At 42.4% G+C, this 13,805-nt stretch overlaps 2 protein-coding genes across 9 annotated transcripts in view; one reads left to right on the forward strand and one right to left on the reverse strand.

Moving 5' to 3' along the window:
- FBXL2 (F-box and leucine rich repeat protein 2) overlaps positions 1 to 4,978 on the forward strand; it is a 51,329-nt gene extending 46,351 nt beyond the window's left edge. For 3 of the 4 annotated variants that reach the window (XM_048952118.1, XM_048952117.1, XM_048952116.1), the window contains 2 exons: positions 2,379 to 2,595; positions 2,998 to 4,978. In XM_048952118.1, the coding sequence (XP_048808075.1) occupies positions 2,379 to 2,595; positions 2,998 to 3,218 (438 nt within the window). In that variant the 3' untranslated portion in view covers positions 3,219 to 4,978. The remainder of the gene's footprint in view (positions 1 to 2,378; positions 2,596 to 2,997) is intronic. The other variant, XM_048952119.1, reaches the window with a different exon arrangement.
- Positions 4,979 to 5,169: 191 nt separating this feature from the next.
- The window catches only part of UBP1 (upstream binding protein 1), a 45,842-nt gene continuing 37,206 nt past the window's right edge, over positions 5,170 to 13,805 (reverse strand). For 4 of the 5 annotated variants that reach the window (XM_048952113.1, XM_048952110.1, XM_048952112.1 and 1 more), the window contains 8 exons: positions 11,874 to 11,977; positions 11,080 to 11,134; positions 10,773 to 10,866; positions 9,595 to 9,685; positions 8,988 to 9,097; positions 7,717 to 7,859; positions 7,190 to 7,241; positions 5,170 to 6,994 (listed from right to left, as the gene is read on the reverse strand). In XM_048952113.1, the coding sequence (XP_048808070.1) occupies positions 6,957 to 6,994; positions 7,190 to 7,241; positions 7,717 to 7,859; positions 8,988 to 9,097; positions 9,595 to 9,685; positions 10,773 to 10,866; positions 11,080 to 11,134; positions 11,874 to 11,977 (687 nt within the window). In that variant the 3' untranslated portion in view covers positions 5,170 to 6,956. The remainder of the gene's footprint in view (positions 6,995 to 7,189; positions 7,242 to 7,716; positions 7,860 to 8,987; positions 9,098 to 9,594; positions 9,686 to 10,772; positions 10,867 to 11,079; positions 11,135 to 11,873; positions 11,978 to 13,805) is intronic. The other variant, XM_048952111.1, reaches the window with a different exon arrangement.

Here is a 13,805-nt window from a genome sequence, read left to right on the forward strand (position 1 = left end):
GTGCCGTCAGCAGGGCACTGCTCACAGCATTGCACAGCACTGTTTGTAGGGAGTGGTTGGTTACATCTTCCTGAACATCAGAACAGTTTCAGGTGATGGGAGTTTGGCTGTCCTCTGCTCAAAGTACCCCATAATAATTAATTCCTAGAATGCCCTTAGAGCAGGGCTTCTCTGTTCAGGGCCGGTTGTCCGTTAAGTGTAGATCTTTTATGTGTTACTTGGAATGTACCTGTGAGAACATGTATCTTTATAATCTGCTCTTAGATGGGATTAAAGGAGGGCTTGCTGCTTCATTAAGTGAATTGGTTTTTCCAGCTCAGTGTTACTAAGGCAGCAGCGTGGGGAGAGATGGCTTTTAAAGGAGAGCCTTATTCAGTATTTGTTGCTGATGGGTTTTATTTTTCCTTGCTCACTGTCCCACTTCATTTCTGTTTCACTGTTCTTAACATTAAGCCAAACCAAGGTTATCAGGAGATGTGGGGTCACTTACATGATCTGTGCTTCTGTGATGGATATGTTCTTGTGTTGTAATCCCAGCTATCAGCAGCACTGGCAGGAGATCTTTTGCACCAGTTCTGCCAGTGCTTTACCAGAGAGATCATAGAAATGAATAACATTCAAGTATTTTTCTTAACCTGCTGCTGTTTGCTAACACCAACTGAGCACCTTCCTCTGTTTGTTAGCCCACAGATGGGACGTGTGGCAGTGGTGCAGCTTTATAGGGGAGTCAGAAGAGCTTGCTTTTTTGCTGATGTGTGTATCCTGTGTGTAGCAAGGATGCGTACTCAAAGCTGTGAATGAACACGGTGGTGATCACAGGGAAAGCAAGCAGATGGCAGATAACCTACATGAAGTAATCCTGATACTTTAGATTTGAAATCATGTATTATCAAGTAAACTGTTGTCTGGCTGTGGTTTAGCATACATCCTGGTGTACTCGCAGTTTAAACAGGTATTTTGAAGTTGAAGAAGACAACTTTGAATTTGTTTCTTGGTGTTCAGAGGCTTAGACCATGGAAATAAGGGAAAGCACTGTTACATTACAACCAACTGTTACATCTTCACTAATGTTTTTTTAGTTACTGGACTTGAAAAGTAATTTCCAGTGGATCTGCTTGAAGTTAGTGCACTCAGATTAGTAGACACTGACTGAAGCACTCATGGGTAGACTCAGAGAGGAAAAGACAGTTGAATTCTTTAGCTCTGTTTATCATAATGTTTCTTACTGGCACAGTATATTCATGCCATATTTGATTTATACACAATCTTTAGAATGTGTTGATTTATTTATTTTTTTAATGGCTGTATCTCCTTATTCTAAAGATTTCAAGCAAAAACATTTGGAAATTCCATGTTCCTAACACTTTTTAACAGGTACATGAAGTCAGTTTTGCATATTTGTTTTACAGAGTCCTCTGAACTCAGCTGTACATCTTGTATTGCTCTTTCAGCACCAAATATGGTGTCTCAGGAAAGCTGAATTTTATAAGCTGCTTACTTACTGGGATGGAAAACTCTTAATTAGCCATCAGGCTGCTGCTGTGCCAACAGCTCCTGTCCTTCCTCGAAACAGCGGGACTGTTAGAAATGTTCTTTAACCCTGCAGATGCTGACTGTTTCCAGACTGTGAGCCAGATCAAATGCTCAGGGTTTCCTACATGGAAGTGAATATAGGAGAGAACTTAATTACTTAAAGAGTTAATAGACTCACAGAATGTAAGCATGAGATAAAATGCTTTTTGATAGGGACAAACTTACTAGCTCTCTCACTTTTTGGAGACAGCATGCAGCAGTTGTGGCGTTGCTCAGTCACTGCTGGCAGCTCAACTTGGTGAGTGAGTAAAATGGAATCAGCCAGAGGTGAGGGAAAGAGGACAGCTGCAGAGAGCCATCTCTCATCCTCCTTTCTGGCTACTGGCTCACCCTTCCCCTTTGCAGATCTATATAAACTCGGTCCTAGTGGCATATATGGAAACTGACTCTATTACAGTAGCTGTGAAAGTCACTCCTCATGTGTTCTTGATCATCCTTTAAAGTCTCCTGCTTCCAGCACCCTGGATGCGCTGTTGGGACCTTTTGGTGACCGAGGTATGCAGCAATGGATTGCCACTCATAGGAGCTGAGGGTGTTGGGGAGTTGGCCAGTGACGCACCTAATAGGGCTCTTAAGCTCTACTACTTACTTGGAAGCCAAGTTAAAAATTAAGTACAGCCCTTCTTCTGTTAACTGAACTGCTTCTTTTGTTACGGTTCTGGGTTTAAACTTCATATTCTTTGCAACTTTAACCACTGGAGTGAGAGACACTGAAGACAACTGCTGGTGGCTGGAAGATTGACTCGTTTAGAATTGCATTGATATTGTTTACCTCTCTGTTTCAGAGCTTATCTCACTGTGAATTGATCACTGATGATGGGATTCTTCATCTGAGCAACAGCACGTGTGGTCACGAGCGGCTGCAAGTACTGGAGCTTGATAACTGCCTGCTCATCACTGACGTGACCCTGGAACACCTGGAGAACTGCCACAACCTGGAGAGAATTGAGCTGTATGACTGCCAGCAAGTCACACGGGCTGGAATCAAAAGAATCCGAGTAGGTGCTGTGTGGGCCTGTTCTGGAGGGAGCACCCACCTCACTGATTCTTCTTGTGACTGTGGGAGTAGTCCTGTAGGTGTCCCGGGCAAGGGAGGGCAGGGAAACAGCACCTGAGCTCGTTCTGTTAGGCTCCCATCTGTGTTCCCACAGAACATAGCTTTTCTACATGAGCTGCAGTACTTGCCTGCTTACAATTCTAGATCCTTTTGCTGTTGGAACTGTGTTTATATCCGTACAGTGCACATATATAATACATTTAGGCAGCTGGAATGCAGGAATTACGTGCTGGGAGAAGAGGTTGGGGAGCTTGATGCTTTTTAGCTAGCCAACCCCAACGAGAGCTCATTTTTGGCTGTGTTATGCTCACTTCTTTCCCATTAAAATGCAAACTTCTCATCCACAGGCTCATCGACCTCACGTGAAAGTGCATGCTTACTTTGCTCCAGTAACTCCCCCTCCTTCGGTCGGGGGGAGCGGACAGCGCCTCTGCAGATGCTGTATTATTCTTTGACACAAAGTGCAACCACACAGCATTCTCTGTTTATTTTTTTTGTTGTTGTGGAAGAAAAGAACTGGACTGCAAGTCAGTGGAAGGAGTTGGTTTCCCGACTGTTACAATGGTGATGTTTGGTCATCCAGTTTTGTGACGAGAAGAGCATTTTTTTTTCCAGGTAAAAAGTCTTACTGTAATGTTCAGATGTGGATTAAGTTGGTGATGCTTTGGTTTGTGCTAGTGACTCCTTCCTTCTGTTGGCATGAGAACTGAAGTGCTGTGTACAACGCGGGGGTGTTTCAGCATTATGGTATTTGGTGAACGTTCACTAATGTGGAAGTGAGTTTGTATCTGTAAGCACTTCTGTAAGTTGTATTCAGCATGAGCTCTGATGTAAGGTGGGGCTCAGGTCAGACACGGGATGAAACTGAACCTGCTGTTCTGTAATATACGTGGCAGATTAAATATCAGGTTTAAGGACAAATCAGCTTTAGCAAATGTTGACCAAAAATGCAAGGTAGTCATGTGCTCTTCCAGCAAAACAGCTTATACTTCCTTCATGATCCAGCACTGCATTTAATGACATTAACAGGACATAATAGGTAATGTCAAAAGGTAAAGATTGTACCTCATGATAACTATATAAATACTTGTCAAATTTTTTAACTTGGCTCAGTTGAACTACGAGTTAGGATAAAGCTTGCCCGTCACTGAAGCACGTTTTATGCCCCATGCCATCAGCTGTTACAAGGGGTTGGAAATCCACTGGGGGGGAGCTTGTGCACTCTGCTGAAACGGGCTGCCACAGCCATCCACGGTGCTTACTGTAATGCCATTACTGTGTCCTCAGTCACCTCCTGGTTTGTAATGGAAGGACGGAGCAGCTCTGGGAAGAGGGATGCACTGCTCCTGCTTTTCTAAGGTGAGGAATGGAAGCTAGGTTAAGTTGCAGGAACTGTGATGGAGTGGGGAGTTGAGGTCAAGCTGTTTGTCCTTGTGTTGTAGGGATGCAGATCTGTGGGCAGGAATTGAACCAAACCAGTGGTTTTCAAATGCAGAAAGGCAAACTCTTCACATTTGGGTTATTAAAGAAGCTGCCAACGTCTGAATAATAAATTTAAAAAAATTCTGAATTTCTGAATAATAATTAAAAAAATTAAATAATTAAGTATTAACTCTTGAGGCCATGCTTTCATCCTTAGTTTTCCAGTGCTAGAGGATTAGATAGATGAACGTTTTTATATAAAGCAACCTAATTATCTGAGACAGGTAAACTACTCAACAGCTCAGAAAGCTTTTCTGCCTAAGACTGGTTGTGTTTATGTTTTAAGAGTCTGGGGCCTGCGTGTTTACCAAAATCTAACAGAAATGCTGGCTTCATTAACAAAGCCATCCAAGAAGCTCCTACCAGGGCATTTTGGCATCTTCTCATAAATTTAAACTACTTTGTAAGTGATGTGAACACTAAGACCTCAGTGGCTACCAACAACGTTACTATCCTGCTGTACCCATTCAGAGGTGACAGGGATGGTAAATGAAGATCTGCACTTCAAGGATAAATGCCATGATAGTGCAGTTTTCTTTTCTACTGCAGAATAAGCCCATCAATCAGGGCTCATTTTGCACACTAGTAGAGGAGTGTTGTTACAATCAGACTTAGATTTCCAGTAAGGCACTGCTGTAATGAAGAGTTTCAAGCAGATTTTATTCTCCACTGTACCAGGGAAGTCATTGGTACCCCTATGTCAAGAAGTGTTGCCTTTGGTTGGCTCATTTTTTTTTTAAGAACATAATGAACCTTGTAAGTATGTCCATTGCATTAAAGATGTACAAAAACAAATGGAACCTACTCTGGTATAGGACACTTAAATAAACAATCAGCTGATGTCAATTACTGATTGCTTTGGAGTTTTTTTCCAATATAAACTTCCTTTGAGAAACAAGATCAACTACGGAGCTGCTCTGCCTCAGTTATTTACCTTTACCAGCCACTCTGTGAGGGGAAGCGGTGCAGTCTGCAACTCTCAACAGAAGTGTCTCTAATAACTCTTCAAAAAGAAGACAAATAAAAAGAAAAACATGTTTACAAAATTATTGAAAAACATTTATTATACTTAAATTGAAATGTGTACATCTTATTAAAAAACAAAAGCAATTTGCTGGTGCCATAATTTAATTCCAATTTCAAGTGAGCTGGACAAACTACTGTACAACTTTCAATATTCTTTAAAATTAGGTGATATTTGGATACTTTCCAATCAATCTTTCATAAAACATTTGGATTTGAATGTGGTTTGAGCTGAAAAGACCGTTGTCAGTTCAAGAAAATAGTAGGATCAAACAATACTCCAAGATGAACAACTTATAGGCAGAAAAGTACAGAAAGTTTCATTTTCAGTGCAGAAGGAATAGGAAAGAAACTCTAGCTTTGATGAATTTTAATTGTCAAAACGCTACAGGTTTAAAAAGCTTTTCTGCTAAGCGCTTGAGCCAGCTATGAAAGAGGGAACAAAAAAAACAAAGTTGCTTTTTTACATGCTGTAGTAGTTGTTTACAGTGAACACTGCAGCATAAAAAGCAAAGTATTGCCAAGCTTTAAGCCAGAGAACAAGGTGGAAACTTGCAAAGGCACAAAATGACAGATGAGAAACCGTCATTCAATACCTTCTGTAGTATTCCCTTCTGAGTACCTAAACAGCTGGAACAACGTTAACGCAGGAGATGCTGTGCCACGTCTTTACAAGAAATAGCCAAAATGCTGAAAAAGCGCATTGCCTGCTTCAGAGCCAAGTGAGAACGTGGTCAGATGGAGGAGGCACTGAACCAGCTTTACAGTATGGATCTGAGGGCAAACAAGAGTCAACAGAAAAGGAACTATACTCAGCCATAACAGTGCCTCCAGCACGGGTTTGCTAGGAAGGCTCCCAGGGTGTGCGTTTCGTGTTCCTTGGGCCAGCTGCTCGGTGGTGATGAAAGCAACAGCAGCCCCTGGTGCCTGTGGGTAACTGCCCTGTGAGTGCGTTAAGTCAGAACGATCCACCTCACTGCCAGCGTGGTGCAACCCCACACCTTACAAGCAAAGAGTTAAACTGCAGCGGCGCTCTGCAGAGAACCTAGGAAACTAAAAAATAAAGGATGCATAGGCAATTCTTTTCCATTAAGTTTGTTAAAGCAAAACACAATTACTCGGTACCCCACAGGATTTGTATTAATCCTCCAATAAGGTACGATTAATAATGCAGTTTGCTGCATGCATATATTGCATCTGTCTAGGGCTTCTTCCAAGCCCTATTCTGGCATTTACACTTCTTACATACACTCTTATACACAATTTACACAGAAGCTGTTGTGACAGCTTTACTCTCCGAGACCCGACAACCTGATCACTATCAGCTTAACTACTCATCTCCACACAGATTAATATGTGCTCTGCTAACATCAAAAAATAAAACCAGCGTAAGGTACAAGCAAGTCACAGACAAACTGGCACAGAAAGCTAAATGCCCTCAAATAAGTTTACATTCATTTCCAACTGGATACAGGTAACAGAGAAGCAACAGTGTTTCACCTCTAGAACCTGTATCTACTGGCCGTGATTTGCCTTATTTCAATGCAGGGCAAGCACCTGTGCTTACATTGTCGTCCATGCCTGTACGTAAGCTGTCATGGCATTATACCTCTCATGAGGACACGTAGCTATGGCAGTGACAAGAAAGTTCACCTATCAAACAGCTCATTAGAAAGGTCATTTTGTGTTTTCAATATGAAACATCTTATACGGTGAAGCTAGATCCTAAGTTCTTGGATGATCTTCATATTAGGCAGGATTTCGTTCAGCACTGGAGTATCAGTCGAGCAGTCGTGTGGCATCACTTCAGAATTATGTGGAAGCCTTCACCATTTTCAGCTGAAGGAGAAAGCAGCGTCAGTCTTACATAAACAGAACCATACCTCTCCAGCAACACACCAAACACTGAGGAATGGACCTGGGTTCCACATGCAATAGGGCTTCACTACTGCTCTGAAGCATAAACTGCCTTAAGCAAGATTTGGTGGTGCAACAAACCTCCATGCTCTTAACTATCGTTACAAGATACCGTACCTTTTATCGTGGTGAATAAGAAACAACTTTCATCCTGAAAGTTTTGAACCATCTAAAAAACAACAAAAAAACATTTTTGAAACCTTCCTGCGTATGCCCAGCGCAGATAATTAATTGCATCAGATACTAAAAACAGCCTTTTCTTTATGAGCAACTGCACGTGCTCAGCCCAGTGTCCAGATGTGACAAGCATATACCCAATTACGTCTCAGTACCACTTGTCAACCAGGTGAGAGCCAGGCAGGAGCCTCTTAGTGGTGGCTGTGCAGAGCAGGTCCCTGGGTAAGCTGTGTTCAGCAGTACTCAGCCAGTCCCTGCCTTCGGCTGTGTTCAAAACAGATACAAAGCAAGTAATGAACGCAGCACCTCACAACTGCACAGAGCAGTGCTCCTTCTCTCCTTAGTCTATGATTATCTGGATTGAAAATGCTAGGCTGCTTTATTGAACTGACAAAACAGCAACAACGTATTAAAAAAAACTTCAATTTTGCAAAAATTCTATTTTTGAATAAAAACATTTGCATTACCTGATCACTAACAAGAATGTGGATGCCAGTGGGACCCTGTCTGTAAACCTGGTTGATCTGATGCAAAGGAATATTAAATGCCAAAGCAAGCTTGCGTGTGACTTCTGAGGCTGCCATTTCTTCTAAGTAGATTGCATGATAAACTGCCAGGAAAAGAAAGAACAGAAATAAGCACCAGGCTGACTGGAAAAGGGAAACTGGATGAAAAAAACCTGACTTAGTTCATATTCTCGGCTCTTAGAGAGCTGGAAGCTGAAGACACCTTTCCTCTGCTCTCCCTGGACTCTCTACCCAGCCGTGCCTTTTCTTTCAAGGTAAGGCAGGAGCACAGCTCTCTGCCTGGGGAGGGGGGGGGGCTCTGCTTGCTGACACTGAAGGAAACTCCGGCATTTTTCCTGTGTCCTGCACAAAACACGATCAGCATGGGCTTTAACGGCTCTTTGGAGTCACTTGAAGATGACTTTGGAAGTAGTTTTGGAGTGCCTCAAAAGATGACAATAATGCTTCTGACGTACTGTGACACTGCTGCTTGAAACAGTGGGCTGTCATCTTTTTGGTAAAGAAAAACCTTTTCTACCTTTCTGAACAAGTTTTCTTATCAACACTTCAGAGCTGAGAAACGGGGAACAAACACAGCTACCAATACAGCAGCAGCCCAGACAGATGTTAGGGATTCCAGTTGGTTGATTGAGGGCACGGGTGTCTCTTCAGTAAGAAAAAGGTGATTTCAAGAAGCTCCACTCTCTTAAGATTGATGTGAATTTACAATTAAACATTAGGTTCCCATCTGAGCTATGTCCTAGGAAAACTACATTAAAGCCACAGGAGAGTAACACAGTGGCTGCCTCTCCTTGTCCAGGCTGCACCAGTTTTAGTTCAGCTGCACAGAAAATGACAGCAAAATGTAACTAAAGGATGGCTGTGAATTTAAGCCTTTAATTTGCAGCTAGCTTTCCACATGCATCTAGTTAGTGTATCTTGGCTGTGCAACACAGCACGGCTAATTTGAAAGTCCTTTAATTAATTATCAGTTTAACTACAGTTAGTTTTATCAGTGAACTGAAAAATCGAGGAGTCAACCTTGAGAGGTTTTAAGGTCATGCACTGTTAACAAACAAGCCGTGTGCTTTTCAACACACCTTCCTGTGGTTTCGCTTGCTATGTTTCAGGAACAGAATTTCATCTTTTCACCATCCTTTCCCCCCCACACCCATCTTGTTTTACATTTCTCAGACACAACGACAGCACGTTAAGGGACCCCTGCTCCATACCATATATTGCACCATTGCTGCTATCACCGTTGCCTGCATCTTGTCTTTCCAGTTGTATGCTCCTTACTGGCTCCTGACAGACGTAGATGGTTAGACGGGGCCTCACAGACCTGCAAGGCAAACAGCCCATGTTTACAGAAACGCCTCCCTGCCCTGGAAGGACGAGAAGTCATCTGCCACAAGCGTGAATTTGTTACGTCAACAGTACACCTGAAATGCTCCTATAAAGGCTCCCAGCAGTGAGTGCCCATTTCAGTCACAACCAAGACCCTTTCTGTGCTGGCAGCCAACACGTGTAACATCCCAAAGCCTCAGGCTGTTCTTAGCTCACCTACATGTGCCACGCTGTGCTGTGGCAACAAATTCACACGTACAGGAAGCCAGCAGTGCGCAGCCCCACCGCTACCAGCCCTACAGGTTGCCTGAGCCCACTGCTGCCCACAGCTCAGCAGGGCTGCTCTGAGGACCACAGGAACCTCCATCTGACTGCTGCCAGCCCCAGGGCAGTGCTCAGGGCCCATCAGCTGCTGAATTCTCAATCCCTGCATCTCCATGTTCTAGGGAGCAATAGAACAAAGTCTGCTCAGCCACGTGCTCCGTGTTTTACCTGGATTTCAGTGCATTATAGAGCCGAATTCCATCGGCTGGACCACAGATTTGTACCAGATCTTCTCTTGTCAGCTTTAATAAATCAGCACCTGGAGAAACACATGAGGATTTTACTAAGTTTATTCTTGCATATTTATGATTTTTTTCTAGAAGAATCTGTACGTCCATTTAAACCAAGAATAACAAAGCCCACTTGCTCCTAGGCACTAGCCAGCACTACCAAAGCAATGAGCAGCTTTGCACATCTTCTAACAACTACAAACTCTGCAAGACACAACTGAGACAGATGACTGTTTTATACCCAGACAGTGACTAAGATACACACATGTGAGCCTATTTTAGACACATACAAACACAGAGAGCAATGGGATGTGATAGTTTCTCACGTGCAGTAATCCTCACCAAACCATCCCTCATGGAATCACCCCCACTAGCACATCACACCCTCTACGTTCTCAAGTTACTACACTGCACCCAGATACACCAGATGCTGCTAAAGGCTGCTGTAACTAAAACAGCCAAGTCCAGTCTGTAAGGTGGCAGCCTGCAGAGCGAATCCAGGTCGGTGGGATAGTTCCATACAAGAGCAGGTCTTAAAGTGATCCTGGGAGTGAGCTGTGAAACCAACTGCTTCCAGAGCATTTACTTTAGAAAAGAAAGCTTCAGTGAAGGATACTGATCAGTTCTAGACACAAAATGGAAGGATATTTCTTAGAAATGGCACGGGTGTCAACGATGAAAACAGAAGTCTGAAAAATCAGTGGCTGTAATCAATGAGTGGGAGGACAGAAAAAGTTGGCCTTTATTTATGGAAACAATCCACAGACGATCTAGGAATGCACAGATAAAAGCCAGCAAGAATGATTTGCCATCACTGCCCATAAATACTGCCATAAAAAACAACTGAAGTAGTACAATAAAAGCTACACTACATCTTTTGCTTCAAAGGAAATCTGTTAGACAGTATTAGGCTGCTGTGAACATATGAAGACTACCAGGAAAAAGAACTGATTTAAAAGTTTTCCAAGGATCTTTGTCTAAATAAACTCAGCATTTAATAAGCAAATTACACATAATAAGTAAAATATGATAAATACTGGTGCCACATCATTTTTACAGAGTGATTTTCCACACAAAACTTGCTCATTATTGCAATAAAAGAGAAGTTAGCAATACCTGAGAAATTTGAAAAAAGTCTTGTATAGGTAGAGAACCGATGCTTGAGCAACCACTGCTGCGTTTCCTGGATTGTGGCTGAAGGATGAAGCTGCTGTAAGAAACAAGGCTGGACATGAACGTTTGTATGTAGAAAACAGAATAAAACAACAAAACAGCAAGAAAAAAAAAGTACACCCCGAAATACTGAAGCCTCCCTCAGTTAAATGCTTTCCCTCAATTGGTGTTAATGTCAAGGCATAAATGAATCAAAGACACGTCTTGGTGCAAATGCAGCCACAATCAGTACCAGGAAGCAAACACTCACGTCTCCAGACCCTTGAGAGGTTCCATCTCCTTGATGATTTGGGGAGGAAGAATTGCTACAGGGGAGAACAAAAAAGCATTAAGACAAATTAAAAAATGCATAGGCCGAGACTCAAACTTATATCTAAGGGAAAGATCATCACAGCCTGATACACCACCATCCAGTTCCTAACCTCCATATTCCTTGTCAACTGGAGGCGCAGCTTTGCCAGCAGTCATGGGAGGATACATGGATGTTTGTCTGTCTTAAAGGGTGACTGCAGAAGAGGCAGTAAAATACGAGGCTTACAAGCCTATACATTCAATACCACTGTGAATTATTCCTTGATCACCCAAGATTAATTGCAATAGCCTAATTAACGTCTCAGTGGGACATGTTTTTACTAAGACAATTTCTGTTAAAAAGCTCGTGAAGATCTTTTGTGTCTCATGAATTACATGAACTGTGTGAGGGGAAGGCAGAGAGTTCTTACTGAAAAAGGAAGCTAACAGTTTGTGAACACTGATAGGGACTGAATGCAAACCATTACAAGATTAAGTATTTGCTATATGCCAAAGAAGAAAAATTTCCACATTCTTTAGCAAGGAAGAGAATTTTTGAAGCAAAAAGAAATTACATTAGAAACGTGCAATGCAAGCATATGTCAAATAAATACACAGGTCGAAACAAAACTCTCTCATTTCCCAGTGAAATCAGAAAGCAGTAGCAAGCTTCTAGATTAACTCAGAAGGCACTTCTGAATATACCTGATTTACACATGCAACCTTTAGTGAGGCAACAGAAAAGGAAGTTACCTGTCTGGGACACTGTAGGTATTGTGTTGAGCAGAGGTAAAAGTTGGAGCAGGAGTAGGGCTATTGTTTACAAATGTCGTAGGAGTATCAGGCCACGGTGAGCACTGAAGGTGAAGAATTCAAACTCAGTTTCTCTTAACAACACATTTTTTACTTTCATGCATAATTCTTTTCTTTAGATCCAAGGTGGGGCTTTTTACTTTTCTTTTTTTTACCCATTCCCTCCATCCCATACATGACATGCAGATACTCCCAGCCAAAGCCAGCGTTTCCCTGTTCTCTGGAAGACTCCTACTTACACCCTCACAGTTAATACAACAAAGGTAGCAGTGGTGGAACTGACAGAGAACCTGTATAGAATACTCTGATTAAAACCAACCAACCCCAAGCCATCTGCTCAGAGAACTTCCTTCATCCTTGCATGAAGGGGCTGCTTAACAGCAGGTATAAAACAGGTGTTCAGCAGCAGTAAGGAAAAATGTGAGGCTAGATTTCACATTGCTGGTCAATCTAATCTAGCCATCCTGGCAGCAATTAAATACAACCTGAGTCCTGTTAAATGAAAACTGTTATTAACTGATTGTAGGACTAAAAATTGTGCTGCATGTACTGCCTTTCCTAAGTTGCTCAGTAAGCTGCAAGTGTTATGCAGAAATTTACGCCATCACACGTGTATGATGAGCCAGCTAACCAGCTCAGTTAAAGTCTTTTCTGGCTTATTTTGTAAACTATCATGATGAAGGCCTTTCAAAATTATACTAGCTTGTAGTGCTCCCAGCACCACTGCAAATTCATCATTTAAATTAAAATGATAACCAGACTTGGTATGTTATGAGACAGCATTAGACCAACCAAGCAGCCCGAGACAAAGTGATTTCAGATCGTACCTGTTACAATAACCCAGGTTTCTGATACACACATTGTGCACCAGTAAAGAAATTCCACAGTTTATCAGAGCTTTGCACGGGGAGGGGAGCCAGAAACAAGTATGACTTAATGGAAACTTGTTTCAATGACTTTCCCTTAAAGATTTGTGGAAGCTCCCTTCCACAAGCTGGGGAGAAACCATAAACAGGTGCAATAGTGGCTGTAACCTTCTGTAAAACTGTTAACAGCACTTCTGTGCTGGACTCTTCACTTGTCACAGAAAGACAACAAGCTCTATGGCATGGAGCATACAGCCTCAAACAGTTGCATGCCAACAGCCTGAAAAATCAGCAAATCTTTGTTTGAGAATTCCTTCAGATCAGTATTTTTACTAGCACTGCGTACACGCTGTCACTGATCACGCAAAGCCAACCTCTGACCTGTGCCAGCCACACAAAGACCCTCAGGCATCAGCCACTTTTCCTCCCATGCTGTATATAGCCTGCTGTTGTTCCTACTCAAGCCAAGTTTCAAGTTCACCTCGAAGAATGACGTGCCCCGAAGGCATAATTTTAACCAAAAGCTCAACACAGGAACATGAGCTGTTTTGCTAAAACATTGCTGAAGCCAAATATATTTTCCTTAATTTCCCGAGATTCTCCAACTGAAGCTTAATGCAAATTTTTTTCAATCTGAACACACAGTTGCAACCAGTACATCCTCAGCCACTACTCCACTTAAGAATCAGCTCTGCAAGCATTTCCATTCATGGTCAGAAGAATGCACTGGTATCAGAGAACAGGCTTTGAACCAATGCCGCTCGTGTTTCTTTCAGTCCACTCAGCTGAAGTTTTCACAACAAAGCTGAGTTTAAAGAAAGAAGCAGATTTGAGATATTTCAGGAAAAGAAAAGCCCAACCGAAAGCAAGCAGCCTTTCTTCTCATGAAAACATACTTCAGTCCTATTCAGAGCCAACAAGCGACAGCAGTAGCAGCTACACAATATTGATCCTACAGAACAGCCATCAGCTCAGTTCTACTCCCTTCTATCATGTAGGTCGTGGA

The sequence above is a fragment of the Lagopus muta genome, chromosome 7, assembly GCF_023343835.1.
Source record: "Lagopus muta isolate bLagMut1 chromosome 7, bLagMut1 primary, whole genome shotgun sequence".
In the NCBI taxonomy this organism is placed as follows: Eukaryota; Metazoa; Chordata; class Aves; order Galliformes; family Phasianidae; genus Lagopus; species Lagopus muta.